Here is a 17,000-nt window from a genome sequence, read left to right on the forward strand (position 1 = left end):
TAAAAATTAATTAAAATTAATATTGAAGTAGTAAGAAAACGGGTACAGGTATGGGTACGAAATTATACCTGTTACCGATGAGGATGGGGATGAGACAAAAGTCTGATACCCGTTGGGTTTTGGTATGGGGATGAGGATGAATTTTCTCTACGGAAATGAGTATGGGATGGCCAAACATGTCCCTGCCTCGTCTCGTTGTCATCCCTAATCTCAATTAGTCAAATAGTCTTTTACAAAGAACTACGTCATCCCTGATTTTCCAAATAAAAATTAGTAAGAGCGAGGTACAATCCTTATCGGACAAAAAAAATAATTTAATTTTTTATTTTTGTTATTTTGTGTATGTATTTATTTTGTTTGATTTTCTGGGGAACAACAAATATTTTAAAATTTTCATTTTGTTCTTGCATACCTAATTAAAGGGAACCGTCTTAGGACAGACGTTGTGGGGGTGCTAATATTTTTCTCACACGTAACTGACTCCTGAACCCAAATTTGGTTTTGAAGACTATTTTTTTAAGGTTTTTCTATAGTTTTCCATAATGAGCTATGGTGGCGACTCTTCTGTATCTTTTAAATTATTTTTGCCGTCCCAGTGTGATCTCGGTTGCGACACATGTTGTGACAATCATTATTCTTTACTTTGATAAAATTCTTATTCAGTTTTTCTCATTTTGTTGTGCACATATTCGTTTATCTTTAGAAATTTCGTTTGACCCAGAATAAACATATGGTTTATTCAATATGGCTAAGAGTTTTTTATGAGAGACTTGATATATTGTGATACATGAAAGATAATACTCACTTTTGGAGGACCTGACACCATAATCCTTGTATTTAGTTTCTTGTATTGATTAATAAATTGATAATGAGATAAATGGATCAAATGGGAGACTGTTGAAAATTTCCCAATATGTCATATGTGGAATAATATGACATATTCACATTGTCAGTTATTATTATTTCCATATATGTGGTCTATTTGTTAGTTAATTTTATGATTGTTGCATAAATTTTGATAATGCAATCTCAAATAATGGGCAATAATTTATTATGGTAACTACTATGTGATGGACAAATATTTATATAAATATCATAGGTATTTTATGCTTTGGGTCATCAAATCTACTCTCTTCTACAATATACTATATCATCAAAGTTTTAGACAACAAGAATTTGAAACAAAAAAGCACAGCACATTAAAGAATATTCTCATATGACAGTGACGATGATCATATGTTAGCCCTTAATTATTTTTCGCATTAGTTTTAACAAAAGTATATGTAATGAAAAAATCATTATAATAATTATTAAAATACAAATGTGATGGTTAAATTTATATTAAAATTAAAAAAGAAAACACATAAAAAAAGTTACATTTTATTATCTTATTACATAACGAGGAATTATAATTTTTCTATAAATAGTTTTTAGTTTTTTATTAATAATTGTATTTATAAGGATAAGAAGGATAACAAAATGTGTAAAAAAAAGTGATAAAACAGTTATTTATATATAATTATGGATAAAATAATTAATTATGTGATCGCTATAAAATTTCGAGATATATAATTCCCTATCCATTTACAAATCACACGGTTAATAGTTATCGTGTTTAAGGTTTTAGTTTTCTCTTTCTTTCTTTTTTATTAATTATAGGTTTAATTATTTGTTGACTCTTTGCTAAATTTGGAAACTTTTAATTGAATTCTTAAATAAATTTTGAAGGTCTTTTGACTTTTTATAATTCTAAAATCTTGATGTGATTGCTCAATCACTCTCCATAAATGCTCTCGCATAATATTTTGTTACAAAAGAAAGTAATGACAAAATATTTTTCAAATATTCAATTTATTTAATAAAAATTATCTTTAAATTTCATTAAAATTATAAAATAAAAAATAAAAAATTACAAAAATATAAAATATGTAACTATAAAATTATGAAACAAAAGTAAAAACATTAAAAAATAAAATAAAAAATTACAAAAATTAAATAATTATAAAAACATATAATTTAATAATTATGAAATTATAAAATAATACTATTATATAATTATAAAATTAGTTAAAAATTAAAAAATTATGAAATTATAAAAATACAAAATTATCAAATTTTAATTTTTTTAATTTTTTATAGTTTTATATTTTATAATTCTATAGTAATGTATTTAATATTTTTATAACTTATATTTTTCATTTTAAAATTTATAATTTTAATATCTTTTTTAATTTTTTTAAATAATATTTTCAAAAAAACAACAATTTTTAAAACAGCAACCCTTAAACAATTAAAATTTAAATATTTTAATTCAAAATTATATAATTTTAAAATTATCATTTTGTTATTTGAATCAAAGTTAAAAATATATCATAATTTTTTAATAATATTTAAAAAAAAACAACAATTTTTGAAACAGTAACCCTCAAATAATTAAAATTTAAATATTTTAATTCAAAATTATATAATTTAAAAGTTATCATTTTGTTTTTTGAATTAAAGTTAAAGATGTATCATGTTCATAAAATCATGATTTTATAATGATCACTTTTCGTATTTTTTTTAAAATTTATTATTAAATCATTTTTTATTTTTTATCATACAGTGGGATGTACCTCTTATATATTCCGAATTTGATTATAAGTTAAGAAAATCAACCTTATTGCTTGCACGAGGTGGCTGGCTTGAAGAAAGAAAATAGGTCAAACCAGATAGACAAATAAGTGGGACACAAAGAACAAAAAGTGGAGAGTACCTTAATACTTTCGTACAATTTTTTAAAATTTATTAATCAATCTTTTTTTTATCATCCAAAGGGATGCACTTCTTATGTACCACTAATTTGATTATAAATTACAAAAATCATCTCTTATTACTTGCACGAAGTGACTGACCTAAAGAAAAAAAAAAGGTCAAACAAGATACGCAAATAAGTGGGACATAATATACAAATAAGTGGGATGCAACGTATCACCTTTCGTACAATTTTTTAAAATTTACTAATAAATATTTTTTTATGATCCAATGGATGTACCCCGAAATTTATTATAAGTTACAAAAATCAACCTTTATTGCTTGAACTAGGTGGCTGGCTTGAAGAAAAAAAAAAGTAGGGCACAAAAAACAAATAAGTGGGGAGCTGCATATTATTTTAAGTACAATTTTTTAAAATTTACTAATCAATCTTTCTTTTTATCATCCAATGGGATGTATCTCTAATGTACCCCGAATTTGATTACAAGTTAATAAAATCAACTAATAATATTTGCACTAGGTGGTTGGCTTGAAATAAAGATAGGTCAAGCTAGATAGGCAAATAAGTGGGGCAAATTGAACAAATAAATTGGGAGCTGTGTATTACTTTTTGTACAATCTTTTAAAATTTACTGATCAATTTTTTTTTTGTCATCCAAAGGAATGCACTCCTTATGTACCCGAAATTTGATTATAATTTTCAAAAATCAACTCTTATTATTTGCACTAGGTGGCTGAGCCGAAGAAAAAAATTGGTCAAACCAGATAGGCAAAAAAGTGGGCATAATAAACAAATAAGTGGGAAGTTGCATATTACTTTTCGTACAATTTTTTGAAATTTTCTAATCAATCTTTTATTGTTATCATCCAAAGGGATGCACTTATTATGTACCACAATTTGATTATAAGTTACAAAAATCATTCCTTATTATTTGCACTAGGTGACTCTGGCTTGAAGAAGAAAAAAAGGCTAAACTAGATAGACAAATGAGTGGGGCATAATAAATAAATAAATGGAGAGTTGTGTAATACTTTTCGTACAATTTTTTAAACTTTCTTAATCAATATTTGTTTTTTATCATCCGGAATGTACATCTAATGTACTCTGAATTTGGTTATAAGTTAATAAAATCAACCCTTATTAGTTGCACTAGGTGGCTGGCCTGAAAAAAAAAAGGCCAAATAAGATAGGCAAATAAGTGGGGCATGATAAAAAAAAATAAGTGGAGAGTGTAGTAACCAATCTTTTTTATCATCCAATGGGATGTATCCCTTATGTACTCTGAATTTTATTATAAGTTACAAATATCAAGCCTTATTGTTTTTAGTAGGTGCCTTACTTGAAAAAAAAAAATATAGTTCAACCCATAGAGACAAATAAGTGAGGCATAATAAAAAAATAAATGGATAGCTGCGTAATACTTTTCGTACAATTTTTTAAACTTTATTAATCAATCTTTTTTTTATCATCCAATGGTATGTACCTCTAATGTACCCCAAATTTGATTATAAGTTAGTAAAATCAACTCTTATTACTTGTACTAGGTGCCTGGCTTGAAAAAAAAAATAGTCCAAACCAGATAGGCAAAAAAGTGGGGAATAATAGATAAATAAGTGGAGAGTTGCGTATGATTGTTCGTACAATTTTTTTAAATTCATTAATCAATCTTTTTTTATCATCTAATGGGATGTACATCTTATGTACCTCGAATTTGATTATAAGTTACAAAAATCAACCCTTATTGCTTGCATTAGATGACTGACTTGAAGAAAAAAATAGGTCAAACTAGATAGACAAACAAGTAAGGCACAATGAACAAAAAGTGGGGAACTCCTTAATACTTTCCGTGCAATTTTTTAAAATTTATTGATCAATCTTTTTTTGTTACCATCAGAAGGGATGCACTTCTTATGTACCACAAATTTGATTATAAGTTACAAAAATAATCCCTTATTACTTGCACTAGGTGACTAACATAAAGAAAAAAAATACAACAAACCAAATAGGCAAATAAGTGGTGCACAAAGAACAAATAAGTGTATTATTTTACATACAATTATTTAAAATTTAGTAGTCAATATTTTTTTATCATTCAATGAATGTACCTCTTATGTACCTCGAATTTGATTTTAAGTTACAAAAATCAACTCTTATTGCTTGTACGAGGTTACAAATATCAAGTCCTATTGCTTTCAATAGGTGGCTGGCTTGAAAAAATAAATATAGTCCAAACCATATAGACAAATAAGTGGGGCATAATAAAAAAATATGTGTGTGAAACTGTGTAATACTCTCCGTAAGATTTTTTAAAATTTATTAATCAATCTTATTTTTTATTATCCAATGGGATGTACCTCTTATGTACCTCGAATTTAATTATAAGTTACAAAAATCAACCCTTATTGCTAATATTAGGTGGCTGGTTTAAAGAAAAATATAGGCCAAAATAGATAGACAAATAAGTGGGACACAAAGAACAAATAAGTGGAGAGCTTTGGTTTTCGTACAATTTTTAAAAATTTAGTAGTCAATATTTTTTTTATCATCCTTTGTGTTTGTCCTACTTATGTACCCAAATTTGATTATAAGTTCCAAAAATCAATCCTTATTGCTTACACTAGGTGGCTGGCTTGAAAAAAAAATATGTCAAACCAGATGGGTAAATAAGTGGGGCATAATAAACAAATAAGTAGGGAGTTGCGTATTAATCTTCGTACAATTTTTTAAAATTTACTAATCAATCTTTTTCTTTATCATTTAAATGGATGTACCTCTTATGTACCTCCGAATTTAATTATAAGTTATAAAAATCAATCCTTATTGCTTGCACTAGATGGCTGACTTAAAGAAAAAAATAGGGCAAACGAGATAGGCAAGTAAGTGGGACACAAAGAACAAATAATTAGAGAGCTATGTATTACTTTTCGTACAATTTTTTAATATTTACTAATCAAATGTACCCCGAATTTGATTATAAGTTAGTAAAATCAACTCTTATTACTTGCACTAGATGGCTGCCTTGAAAAAAAAAATAGTCCAAACCATAAAGGTAAATAAGTGGGGAATGATAAATAAATAAATGGAGAGTTGCGTATGATTGTTCGTACAATTTTTTAAAATTTATTAATCAATCTTTTTTTTTATTATCTTCCCATGGGATGTACTCCTCATGTACTCCAAATTTTATTATAAGTTACAAATATCAAGTCTTATTGCTTTCAATAGGTGGCTGGCTTGAAAAAAAAATATATAGTCCAAACCATATAGGCAAATAAGTGGGGCATAATAAACAAATAAGTGTGGAACTGTGTAATACTCTCCGTAAGATTTTTTAAAATTTATTAATCAATTTTTTTATTATCCTATGGGATGTACATCTAATGTACCCAAAATTTGATTATAAGTTAATAAAATCAACTCTTATTGCTTGCACTAGTTGACTTGAAAAAAACAAACACCAAACTGAATACAAAAATAAGTAGGGAATAATAAATAAATAAGTTGAGAGTTGCCTATTACTTTTCTTACCATTTTTTAAAATTTATTAATCAATCTTTTTTTTATTATCTAATGGGATGTACTCCTTATATACTCCAAATTTTATTATAAGTTACAAATATCAAGTCTTATTGCTTTCAATAGATGGCTGGCTTGAAAAAAAAATATATAGTCCAAACCATATAGACAAATAAGTGGGGCATAATAAACAAATAAGTGTGGAACTGTTTAATACTCTCCGTAAGATTTTTTAAAATTTATTAATCAATTTTTTTATTATCCTATGGGATGTACATCTAATGTACCCCAAATTTGATTATAAGTTAATAAAATCAACTCTTATTACTTGCACTAGTTGACTTGAAAAAAACAAACACCAAACCAAATACAAAAATAAGTGGGGAATAATAAATAAATAAGTTGAGAGTTGCCTATTACTTTTCTTACCATTTTTTAAAATTTATTAATCAATCTTTTTTTATTATCTAATGGGATGTACTCCTTATATACTCCAAATTTTATTATAAGTTACAAATATCAAGTCTTATTGCTTTCAATAAATGGCTGGCTTGAAAATAAATATAGTCCAAACCATATAGGCAAATAAGTGGGACATAATAAACAAATATGTGTGAAACTGTGTAATACTCTCCGTAAGATTTTTTAAAATTTATTAATCAATCTTTTTTTATTATCCAATGGGATGTACCTCTAATGTATCCCGAATTTGATTATAAGTTAATAAAACGTACTCCTATTACTTGCACTAGGTGGCTGACTTGAAAAAATAAAATAGGTCAAACCATATAGACAAATAAGTGGGAAATAATGAATAAATAAGTGGAGAGTTGCATGTTACTTTTCGTACAATTTTTAAAAATTTATTAATCAATCTTGTTTTTATCATCCAATGGGATGTACCCCTTATTTACCCTGAATTTGATTATAAGTTACAAAAATTAATTGCTTGCACCAGATGGCTGGTTTGAAGAAAAAAAAAATAAGTCAAAAGAGATAGACAAATAAGTGGGGCACAAAGAACAAATAAGTGAGGAACCACGTATTATTTTATAAGTGGGGCACAAAGAACATAATATATTTTAAAAAATCAACCTGTTTGCACTAGGTGACTAGCTTGAATAAAAAAAGGTCAAACTAGATAGGCAAATAAGTGGGACACAAAGAACAAATAATTTGGAGCTTCTATTATTTTTTGTATAATTTTTTAAAATTTATTAATTAATAGGATGTACCTCTTATGTATGTCGAATTTGATGATAAGTTAGTTGATTAGCTTGAAAATAAAAAAGGCTTAAATATACATTTGGTCCCTATTTTAATGTTTTTATTCAATTTTGTCCTTATTTTCGTTTTGTGTTCAATTAGGTCTTTATTTTCGTCAATTTTTTGTCAATTTGGTCCTTTTTAGTAATAGTGTTTAAATAGTTAATGTTTTTGAAAAGTGCATGCCATGTGTCAGTTCCTGATCTTTTATTTATTTATTTTTAATTCTTTTTTTTAAAGATTGTGCACGTGTCAAGTCATAATTGTGTCACGTGTGGACGTGAGTATGAGGTGTGGGTTGTGGTTGTGTTATTTTTTTTTTGTTCAATTTAGTCCCTATATTCATTATTTTTGTTCAATTTAGTCTCAATTTTGGTTAAAATGAATCAATTTTTTCCCTTTAAATTGAGACCAAATTTAATATCTTTTATAAAAATTATGCCAATATTTTTTCTAAAATTGACATTTTTATTAATTATTTTTTAAATTCAATTATAAATTATTAATTTTAATTATAAATTGAATAAAATTCTTATATTTAATTAGAAAAATAAATTAATATTTATAACGATTAGAAATGTTCTATTTAACAATTGAATCTAAGAATTATTTTTAATTTATAATTAAATATAATAATTTATAATTAACTTTCAAAAATAGTTAATAAAAATTTCAATCTAAAGAAAAATATTAGTATAATTTTTATAAAATATATTAAATCTGGTGTGAATTTTAAAAGAAAAAAATAATTCATTTTAACAAAAATTAGGACTAAATTAAACAAAAATAACAAATATAAAGACTAAATTGAACACAAAAAATAATATAGCCACAAATTAACATGTGACAGTGACATTGACACATGGCACAATTATGATTTGACATGTGACCAATTTTTATAAAATAAAAAAATTAAAAATAAATAAATTAAAAATTATAAAAAAACAGAAAATAACACGTAGCATGTATTATTAAAAAACGTTAACTATTTAAATACCATTAATAAAAAACTAAATTGATCAAAATTTGACAAAAATAAAAACTTAATTGAACACAGAACATAAATAAAAACCAAATCAAATAAAAATAGCGAAAATAAAGAACAAATATATAATAAATATATAATTAAGCTTGATCTATAAATTTAAAACACAATTCAATTATTGCACCTTTGTATTTTTTCAAATTTTCTGTTTCTCTCTTTTGCAGGAGAAGAGACAAAGAAGGTAATTCTGTCAGTGTGGGTTAGAGAAGTTGCACAGAGAAGGCTGTCGGTTTAAAATTTGGGAGTCTATGGTGTCTTTACTTTGGAAGATACAGTAAAATCCAAAAGTATGTAAAAATCTAAAAGTACCCTCACTAACTACAACTAAAAGGTGAGGGCATTTTCGAAATTTCCTTCAACTTTTAATTCAGAAAAGTTGAACAGCTGTGACGACCGTGACCCTCGACACAATGAAGTTGCAGTCGCATTACAATGTCGCTACTCTGCTATAGCGGCCACCACAAAATATGTTAATATGTTGCCTATCCAGATACATTTTTGAATTACATTTTTGGAAAAATAAATTTAAGTTATTCAAAACACTAAAATTACAGTAGTTTTTTATTTTATAAAGCATGCAACCACTACAAACATTAGACCAGGTCAATTCTTCTCCCCCTTTTTAGGGTGAAAATTATAAGAATTGAAATTATTAAATTGTTTGGTTTTGTACCGAGGATTTGAGTTTCTTACGTTTTGGTGATAGATTCCAGTCAATAAAAATGTTATTCTTAACTCAATACAAGTAATAAGACAAACGATATTTCTGTGGCAAGAGTTCTGTCTGTATGAAGAGAAGGTAAGTAAAAAGCGAACAAACATATAAAAACTAAAAGCAGTACAAAAAACTCCTTCACACAGGATCTCCTACCAAAAAATGGCTTTACATGTACCATAAATTTGACAATTGGAAACAATATATGCATAAAAATTGTGACTTGAAGAGGCCACAAAATATAACATGTTAATAATTAACCCTAAATAACCACAACCCACCCTACCCATGTGTTAAGATGGCTTCCATTCACTACATAAAAACGAAAAATAGCCATGTAAACAATTATTATGACACGAACAAAAAAGACTATTGCTAACCAGATTTTCCATCACTAAACGGAGGGAAAATTCAAACACAAATAATTGAGGAATAAGAACTACTCCCAGGGAAGCTACATGGTATATAGATAACAGCATGAAATTGAAGACATACCCTAAAGGAATTTCTTATTGCGGATTTGCAAATATGGGTATGCCTGCGTAGAAAAGTAAAAAATTAAAAGTTTGTTTTAATAATGCAAACAGAATATACTCGATCATGCACTGAAGATAGTGACAACAAAATACACAGTAACAATAATAAATAACAGCAGATGTGTAGAAACAAAAGCTCACAAGAGGTTCTTTTGTTTGAGTGGCCATTTGATAGATTTATAAGGGGATAAACCGGTGCAACTGACAATGCCTAGATATGTAATTTTCTCCCATTTGACCATCTCGTCCGAAAAAATAAAACGAGAAGAACTGTTCCCCGTGCAGGATCAAAACAGCAACAGGCCGTACCATAAAACAACAAGTGCTACATGATGAAGACACGGACTTTATATAACAAAATACTCCCACCAATCCTAATGTACAAATTGCAAAACCATTAAAGAGAAGAAATATTCAAACATTTAACACCTAAGAGAGAAACCCCACCCCGAAAGAAGAAGAAAACTGAAGAAAACAAGTAGATAAGCTATCACAACCCAAAAGAAATAAATATGAAACACATCCCTTCAAATGCTAAGAAGATCAGGTGGTGAAGACTGAGGAGGACGTTGATCATCTTTAGGTTCCTTAGATGTTGTGGTTGGAGACTCTAAACTGTTAGATGATGACAGAGAGGACTCTGTGATTGTTAAGTCCCCCTGTTTAGAGCTTGGCGGCTTTGGAAGCTCGGTGAGAATTTGAACAACTTCTCGCATAGTAGGTCGCTCCACCGCCTGTTCCTCAACACATAGCATGGCTACATAGAAAACATGCATCACCTCATGGAGGGGAACTGATGGAAGTCTAGGATCAAGAACCTTCAAAACCCCTTCCTTGTTTGAATCCGTCATTTTCCTCACCCATTGCACAATGTCCACACCATCACCAAACTCCCCAACCGGTTTCCTGCCTGTTACAAGCTCCAAAAGAACAACTCCAAAGCTGTACACGTCGCTTTTCTCATCAACTTTTAACGTGTAGGCATACTCTGCAGTCGAAATCACAAACTTAAATCAGCCACATTAATTGAAAACAATTAAGTGAATACGAGATAATGCCATGGGAATTTGCTATCCATTTACTTTGACGTACATGTTGCCAATTAATCACCATCTGTTTTCAACTGTGAACATCTCTAATCTATGACTGCAGGACTGCCTAATTATACGATGGGAGCTACGATGAACACTCAAACGACACACTGGGCTAGTTATCTCTTTAAACAGTAACAGTATTTCGAAGCAACATAAATTAGAGGACAAATCAAAGCGGTCGTTATTATTAGTGTGTCATGAAAAGGAAAACGAGTCAAGGAAGGCAACATAGGATGTTAGCGTTTATTAATTAATTAACCACATAAAACGTCCAAACCAAACAGTAGTGTCAATACTGTTCGATTCTAACCCTAAACGAATGATGTTGAGTGACATGAGACAAGCTCCGATCATTAAGGATTCCATATAGAAATAAAGGTTGTTAGTCACGCTAGTTCAACGTCTAAATCATCAATTATGTTGAATTTCAATATATTACCTGGAGCTATGTATCCATAGGAACCGGCAATTGCAGACATGCATTCAGATGTTCCAGAATCTTGAAGGAACTTAGCGAGCCCAAAGTCCGCAACATGAGCTTCAAAGTTGGAATCAAGAAGGATATTGTTGGATTTAACATCTCGATGGACAATGAGTGGCGAACAGTCATGATGTAGATAGCAAAGGCCCTTGGCGGCCTCCACAGCAATCTTATACCTTGTGTCCCAGTGCAAATGACCACCTTTCTTGCCATGAAGAACCTCACCCAAACTTCCATTAGGCATATACTCATACACCAAGAGATTTGTCTCGTGGTTTGAACAGAAACCCAACAGTCTAACAATGTGTCTATGTCGAATCCTCCCCAAAGTCTGAATCTCAGCATTGAAACCATGGTCATGCGAAGATCCCCTGCTCATGGCAGGTAACCTTTTCACAGCAACCTGATCCCCATTCGGCATTGCACCTTTGTACACAATGCCTGCACCTCCTTTTCCTATTATGTTGTCCTCCTTCAAACAGTCCAGAACATCATCAGCAGTGAAGTCCAAACGCTGGAATGCAGTTAATTTCCACGTACGAGCTTCACTGGCCTTTTTCAAAGCCCGAGCTTTGATTATTGCCGCAACAGCAAATGCGATGGAGCACACAAGCAACCCTATAACTAACAGAAGCTTCAACGAAGAAGAGAGAGGACCTTTAACATGAGGTTGACGAGGGCCATTGGCAACCCCGTCTTTGCAAGGACCCAAGTAAGGACCACAGAGTTCAGTGTTCCCTAGGAAAGAGGTATAGTTAAAGTAGCCGAACTGCCCAGTTCCAGGAACCAAACCAGAGAGATTGTTGTAGGAAAAATCAACAGAAGTTAAACTTTGCATAGAAGCTATGGAGCCCGGAATTGAGCCAACTAAATTGTTTCTTGAAAGGTTGAGATAATTCAATATCCGCATGGCAGTTATCTGGTTTGGAATCTCACCAGAGAGCTCATTGCGGCTGAGGTCAATGAAGGTCAAAAGCTTGCATTTGCTTATCTCAGGAGCAATGGGACCCGAAAACTGATTATGGCTAAAATCAATCTTGGAAAGCTGTTGCAGCCTGCCTATCTGCGAAGGGATTTGACCCGAGAACTTGTTACCGTCGAGAAGAAGCTTCTGCATGCTGGTGAAGTTTCCAATGGTGGGTGGCAATGGCCCAGAGAGCTTGTTATTAGAGAGACTAATCTGACCGAGATTAAGAGCAACGGAACCAACCTCAGGAAACTGTCCCGTGAGAAGATTGTTCTGAAGCTCTACTTGGGTGAGGTTGGGAAGCCCAAATAGCCCAACAGGAATAGAACCATTAAGAAAGTTCTCCCCCATTCGAATCCTAGTCAGAGACTCGCACTTCCCAAGCGAATCAGGAATTGGACCGAGCAGATAATTTCCAAGAGTTATCAGAGTCTGAAGACGATTCCCGTAACACATATCAGGGGGAAGCATTCCCGTCAACTTGTTCGAAGAAAGATCAACGAGAGTGAGTTTTCCATTTCTTCCCAAACTCCGAGGAATGCTTCCGGTGAAGTTGTTCTCCCAGAGCTGCAAAACTTCCAGCGCCGGTAACTCGCCGACAAACTCGGGAATGGCACCGTGGAGCTTGTTCCGGAAGAGGTTCAGCAAGGTGAGATTCTTGAGCTCCGCAAAGTTCGCCGGAACCTCGCCGGAGAGAACGTTGTTGGACAGATCCATCGACTTGAGACTCTTCAGGTTCCCCAGTTCAGGAGTGAGCGAGCCGGAGAGCGCATTCACCTGAAGAAAGAGCGTGTCCATATTCTGAAGCCTTCCGATATCAGCCGGAATCTCGCCAGAGAGTCCGCAATACGCGGCGTCGAAACGGACAAGCTGGGACAGGTTTCCCATCTCCGGCGGTATGCCGCCGGAGTAAGCGTTGTAGTAGCCAATGTAGAGCTCGCGAAGCGCGGTGAGGTTTCCAAGCTCCGGAGGGATGTTCCCCGTGAGCTCGTTGCCGGACACGGCGAGGTACTGGAGGTGCTGCCAGGTACCATACTCGGGAGGGATCTGGCCGGAGAAAAAGTTGCCCCCGAGGTGGAGGTGGCGGAGGAGGGGCATGGCGGCGACGGCGAGGGGAAGGGGACCCGTCATGTTGTTGTTGTAGAGGTCAAGGACTTGGAGATTGACGAGGCGGGCGAGGTTGGAGGGGAAGGTGGTGTTGAAGGCGTTGTTGGAGAGGTTGAGATGGCGGAGGGCGGAGAGTGCGGAGAAGGAGGCGGGGATTGGGCCGGAGAACTGGTTGTCGGCGAGAGAGAGGTAGGAGAGGAAAGGGAGGTGGGAGAGGTCATCGTAGAGTGTGCCGGAGAGGGACAAGGAGGTGAGGTTAAGGGTGGTGACGTGGCGGCGCGAGTCGCACGTGACACCGAACCAGGAACAGTAGGGAGTGGTGGTGTTCCAGGAGGAGAGAGCATGCGTAGGATCGTCGGTTATGGAAGAGTCTTTAAAAGAGAGAAGCGCGCGATATTCAGAGATGCGCGCAGCATGGAGTGTGTGAGAATGGAAGAGGAAGAAGAAGATGGAGCAGAGGAAGAGTCGCATTTTGTGTGGGAATGGAAATGGAAATGGAAAAATGAAAATGAAAATGAGGAGGGAAGGGGAGTGAGTTAAAGGGTGAGTGAGTGAGTGTTGTGTGTGTACATTGTTGTATTCTGTGTTTTTTTGTGTGAATGCTACTGATCACTGACCCCTGTGCAGAGTGAGTGGATGAGGGCTGAGCCAGTGCTCAGCCATGCCCCCAGACCCTCCCATCTTTATCTCCTTCGGACACACACAATCTTACTAATGTTCATTTTTCCGTTTTTCTTTTTATTTTTTCTGTAGTGAATATCTCAATCACAAAAGTGTATTTAAATTAATGGGAGAGAAATGTGATCATCACTTTTTGTTATTAAGATTTAATATTATTGAGATGATTTATTTAGACAGTTCAAAGATTATTAGTTGTTAAGAGATTAGATAATTTACTTAAATTGTCCAACACATTATAGAATATTTTACTGATATGGTCTTCACAAATTTCTACCTTGAATCAACTCAAATCATCTAAACAAGAACAACTACTTGTCATTGAATTTATTATCGGCCTAATCATGAATCTGATACATCAAATCCAAACGGTAAAAGAACTTGTTATATGGTAGAAACTTCTTAATTATATAAGAGATAGAGTAAAATTCTCTCTGTAACTTAATATTAATGTATTTTATTATTTCTTAGAAAAATTGATTATTGGACAATTGTATAGTGTTGTTATTATTATATTAAACAGTTATAAATTGGTCTTGCACCTTTAGCTTTAGGGCTATACTCCACATTCAAAAGAAATTCTTCACAACTTCATAACAATGTACTGTACTTTACACTTTACAAAATCGTTATTTTATGTCGGATGACCTTCCGACTAATAATAGTACCATATGCATTGAGTACACAACCGATGAGAGACCTTATGATGTCGAAACACCAAATAAAGAATCAAGAAACTCAACAACGAGTCAACAAATTCTTTCATAAGAGCATCTCTAATAGACCATTTAGCTCTACCATGTGTTATAACTTTTTCAACTGATTATTTCGATTTCAATGAAGAATTTACATGTGAGTGAGCTTGTCACATCTCAAAATATATAATATAATATTTTTTCAATACAATATATTTCATAATTTAATTACATATATATAGAGATAAAAAAATAAATAAAATTGAATTAAAAATTTATTAATTTTAGAAAATAATAAATAATTCAAATTCAATAAAAATCAAAATTGACCTAAACGAAAAAAAGAATTAACCTAATTAGGTTAAACTAATTATATCTATTAACTTTTAAAGTTAGTGACCAAAATGCATCAAAATTTTAAACAAAAATAAATTATAATTTAACGTGAAAGTTCAAAAAATAAATACATACTTAATCCTTTATTTATTTATATATTTTTTTTATATTGATCCTATATATTTATTTGTATTTTATATTTTTAATATTTATTATTTTATTTTCTTGTGGCAAATAAATGCGATAAGAATAATCTTAATTATTATTCTTGAGTAATAATAACATTTATAATAAGTAGATTCTTTATGTATTGAGAGTTATGATCTTGTAGATTTAGACGAGTAAACATTACTCATTGTTATTATCGCACCCAATAGGTCTACATTGCTTATAAGTCAAGGTCTAAGATGGTTTAAATACACCTTTCTATTTTTACCTACCAAACACTTTTAAAGATAAAATTGTGACAAATATACTCCAAAGCCATTTAAATATTATTAATGTAAAATAAAATTGAATGTGGTAAGTTAAAAGAATATTTATACATCGAATTCCTTGTTCCGTTGTTGCATAGAAAACAAATATGAAAATATGATATTGTAGTTGGAAATACGACTTTGAGAATTTAAATGAATAAATATTATTTATAATAATTTATTCTTATGTTATTTTATTATTTATGGTAAAACTCATTTATTTTGAGATGTAAAGTAAAAAATAATTAAATATGTTAATTTTAAAAAAGTATTTATATATTATTTTTCTATAATATGATTTTACATTATATTTATTTTCATTTTATTGTTTGTGAATAAAAGACAATTTAAAAAATAAACTTAATTATTGATTTAGTTCTTCAATTTGTTGTTTTGGTTACAATTTGGTCTTTTTATTATTTTTAGGTTTAATTTATTAATCCATTTTCATAAAAAGGTTCAATTTAGTCCCCTTATTATTTTTTATTTAATTTAGTTCTCCTTTTCTTTCAAAACGAGCAAATTTTGTCATTTTCAAGTTGAGACCAAATTAATAATTAAGTTTAGTAAAAACTTGTGTATACAAGTTAAAATAATTTGTTAGAATTTATACAACAACTCACTTCCACGTGGTGCGACCATGATTTGACACGTGACAATTTACGTTTTAATAAAATTAAAAAAAACAAAGTACAAATTTTAAAATTTTTATGCAATTATGTTCAAATGATGTATGTCAATCAAAAATTTTTTATGCCTCACATTTAAGTATTTATTATTTTTTAATATTATTATTTATTATATATTTTCCTTTTACATGAGAATGTTGAAGACTCTCATATTCTTTACTCTATTATTGTTAATTTTTGATTCATTTGAAAAACTCTTTTGTTTCGCTAAAACAAGTTTTGTTATTTATCAACCATTGACTATGTTGATATTTGAATAAATTTTCTTAGATCTCTAAGGTATTTTTTATCTTATCATACCTTGATTATACATTTATTTTTTCTTTGTGCGATTTCATTCAATAGTCTCTTAAATTGTTACATTTGATAATTTTTTAATATTGTTATTTGTTGTTTATTTTTATCATATCGAATATTATTTTAATATATTTTATATAATTATTTTTTAGCTCATTATCAATCATATTGTAATTTTTTTCACTATAATTATATACATAAATTTGATTTACTATAATATAAAAATTTAACGTAATTACCATTATTTTTTTTATCACCATATAACATATGTTGAAGTTCAAAAGATACAAGATCTATGTTAAATTTTTTTTTTGTTATTATTAATTTAATATTTGTTCTTTGCGTGT

General features: G+C 30.7%; 1 protein-coding gene across 1 annotated transcript; it reads right to left on the reverse strand.

Moving 5' to 3' along the window:
• Positions 1 to 10,163: 10,163 nt before the first annotated feature.
• Positions 10,164 to 14,166, reverse strand: LOC114176146 (uncharacterized). Its single transcript, XM_028061084.2, has 2 exons — positions 11,367 to 14,166; positions 10,164 to 10,821 (listed from the first exon to the last, which is right to left on the reverse strand). Exons 1-2 carry the CDS (start codon positions 13,951 to 13,953, stop codon positions 10,361 to 10,363), a joined length of 3,048 nt encoding a protein of 1,015 aa, XP_027916885.1. The 5' UTR covers positions 13,954 to 14,166; the 3' UTR covers positions 10,164 to 10,360.
• Between the last annotated feature and the right edge of the window lie 2,834 nt (positions 14,167 to 17,000).

This window comes from Vigna unguiculata, chromosome 3 (assembly GCF_037176805.1).
Source record: "Vigna unguiculata cultivar grain cowpea cultivar isolate G323 ecotype 2 chromosome 3, ASM3717680v1, whole genome shotgun sequence".
NCBI classification, from domain to species: domain Eukaryota; kingdom Viridiplantae; phylum Streptophyta; class Magnoliopsida; order Fabales; family Fabaceae; genus Vigna; species Vigna unguiculata.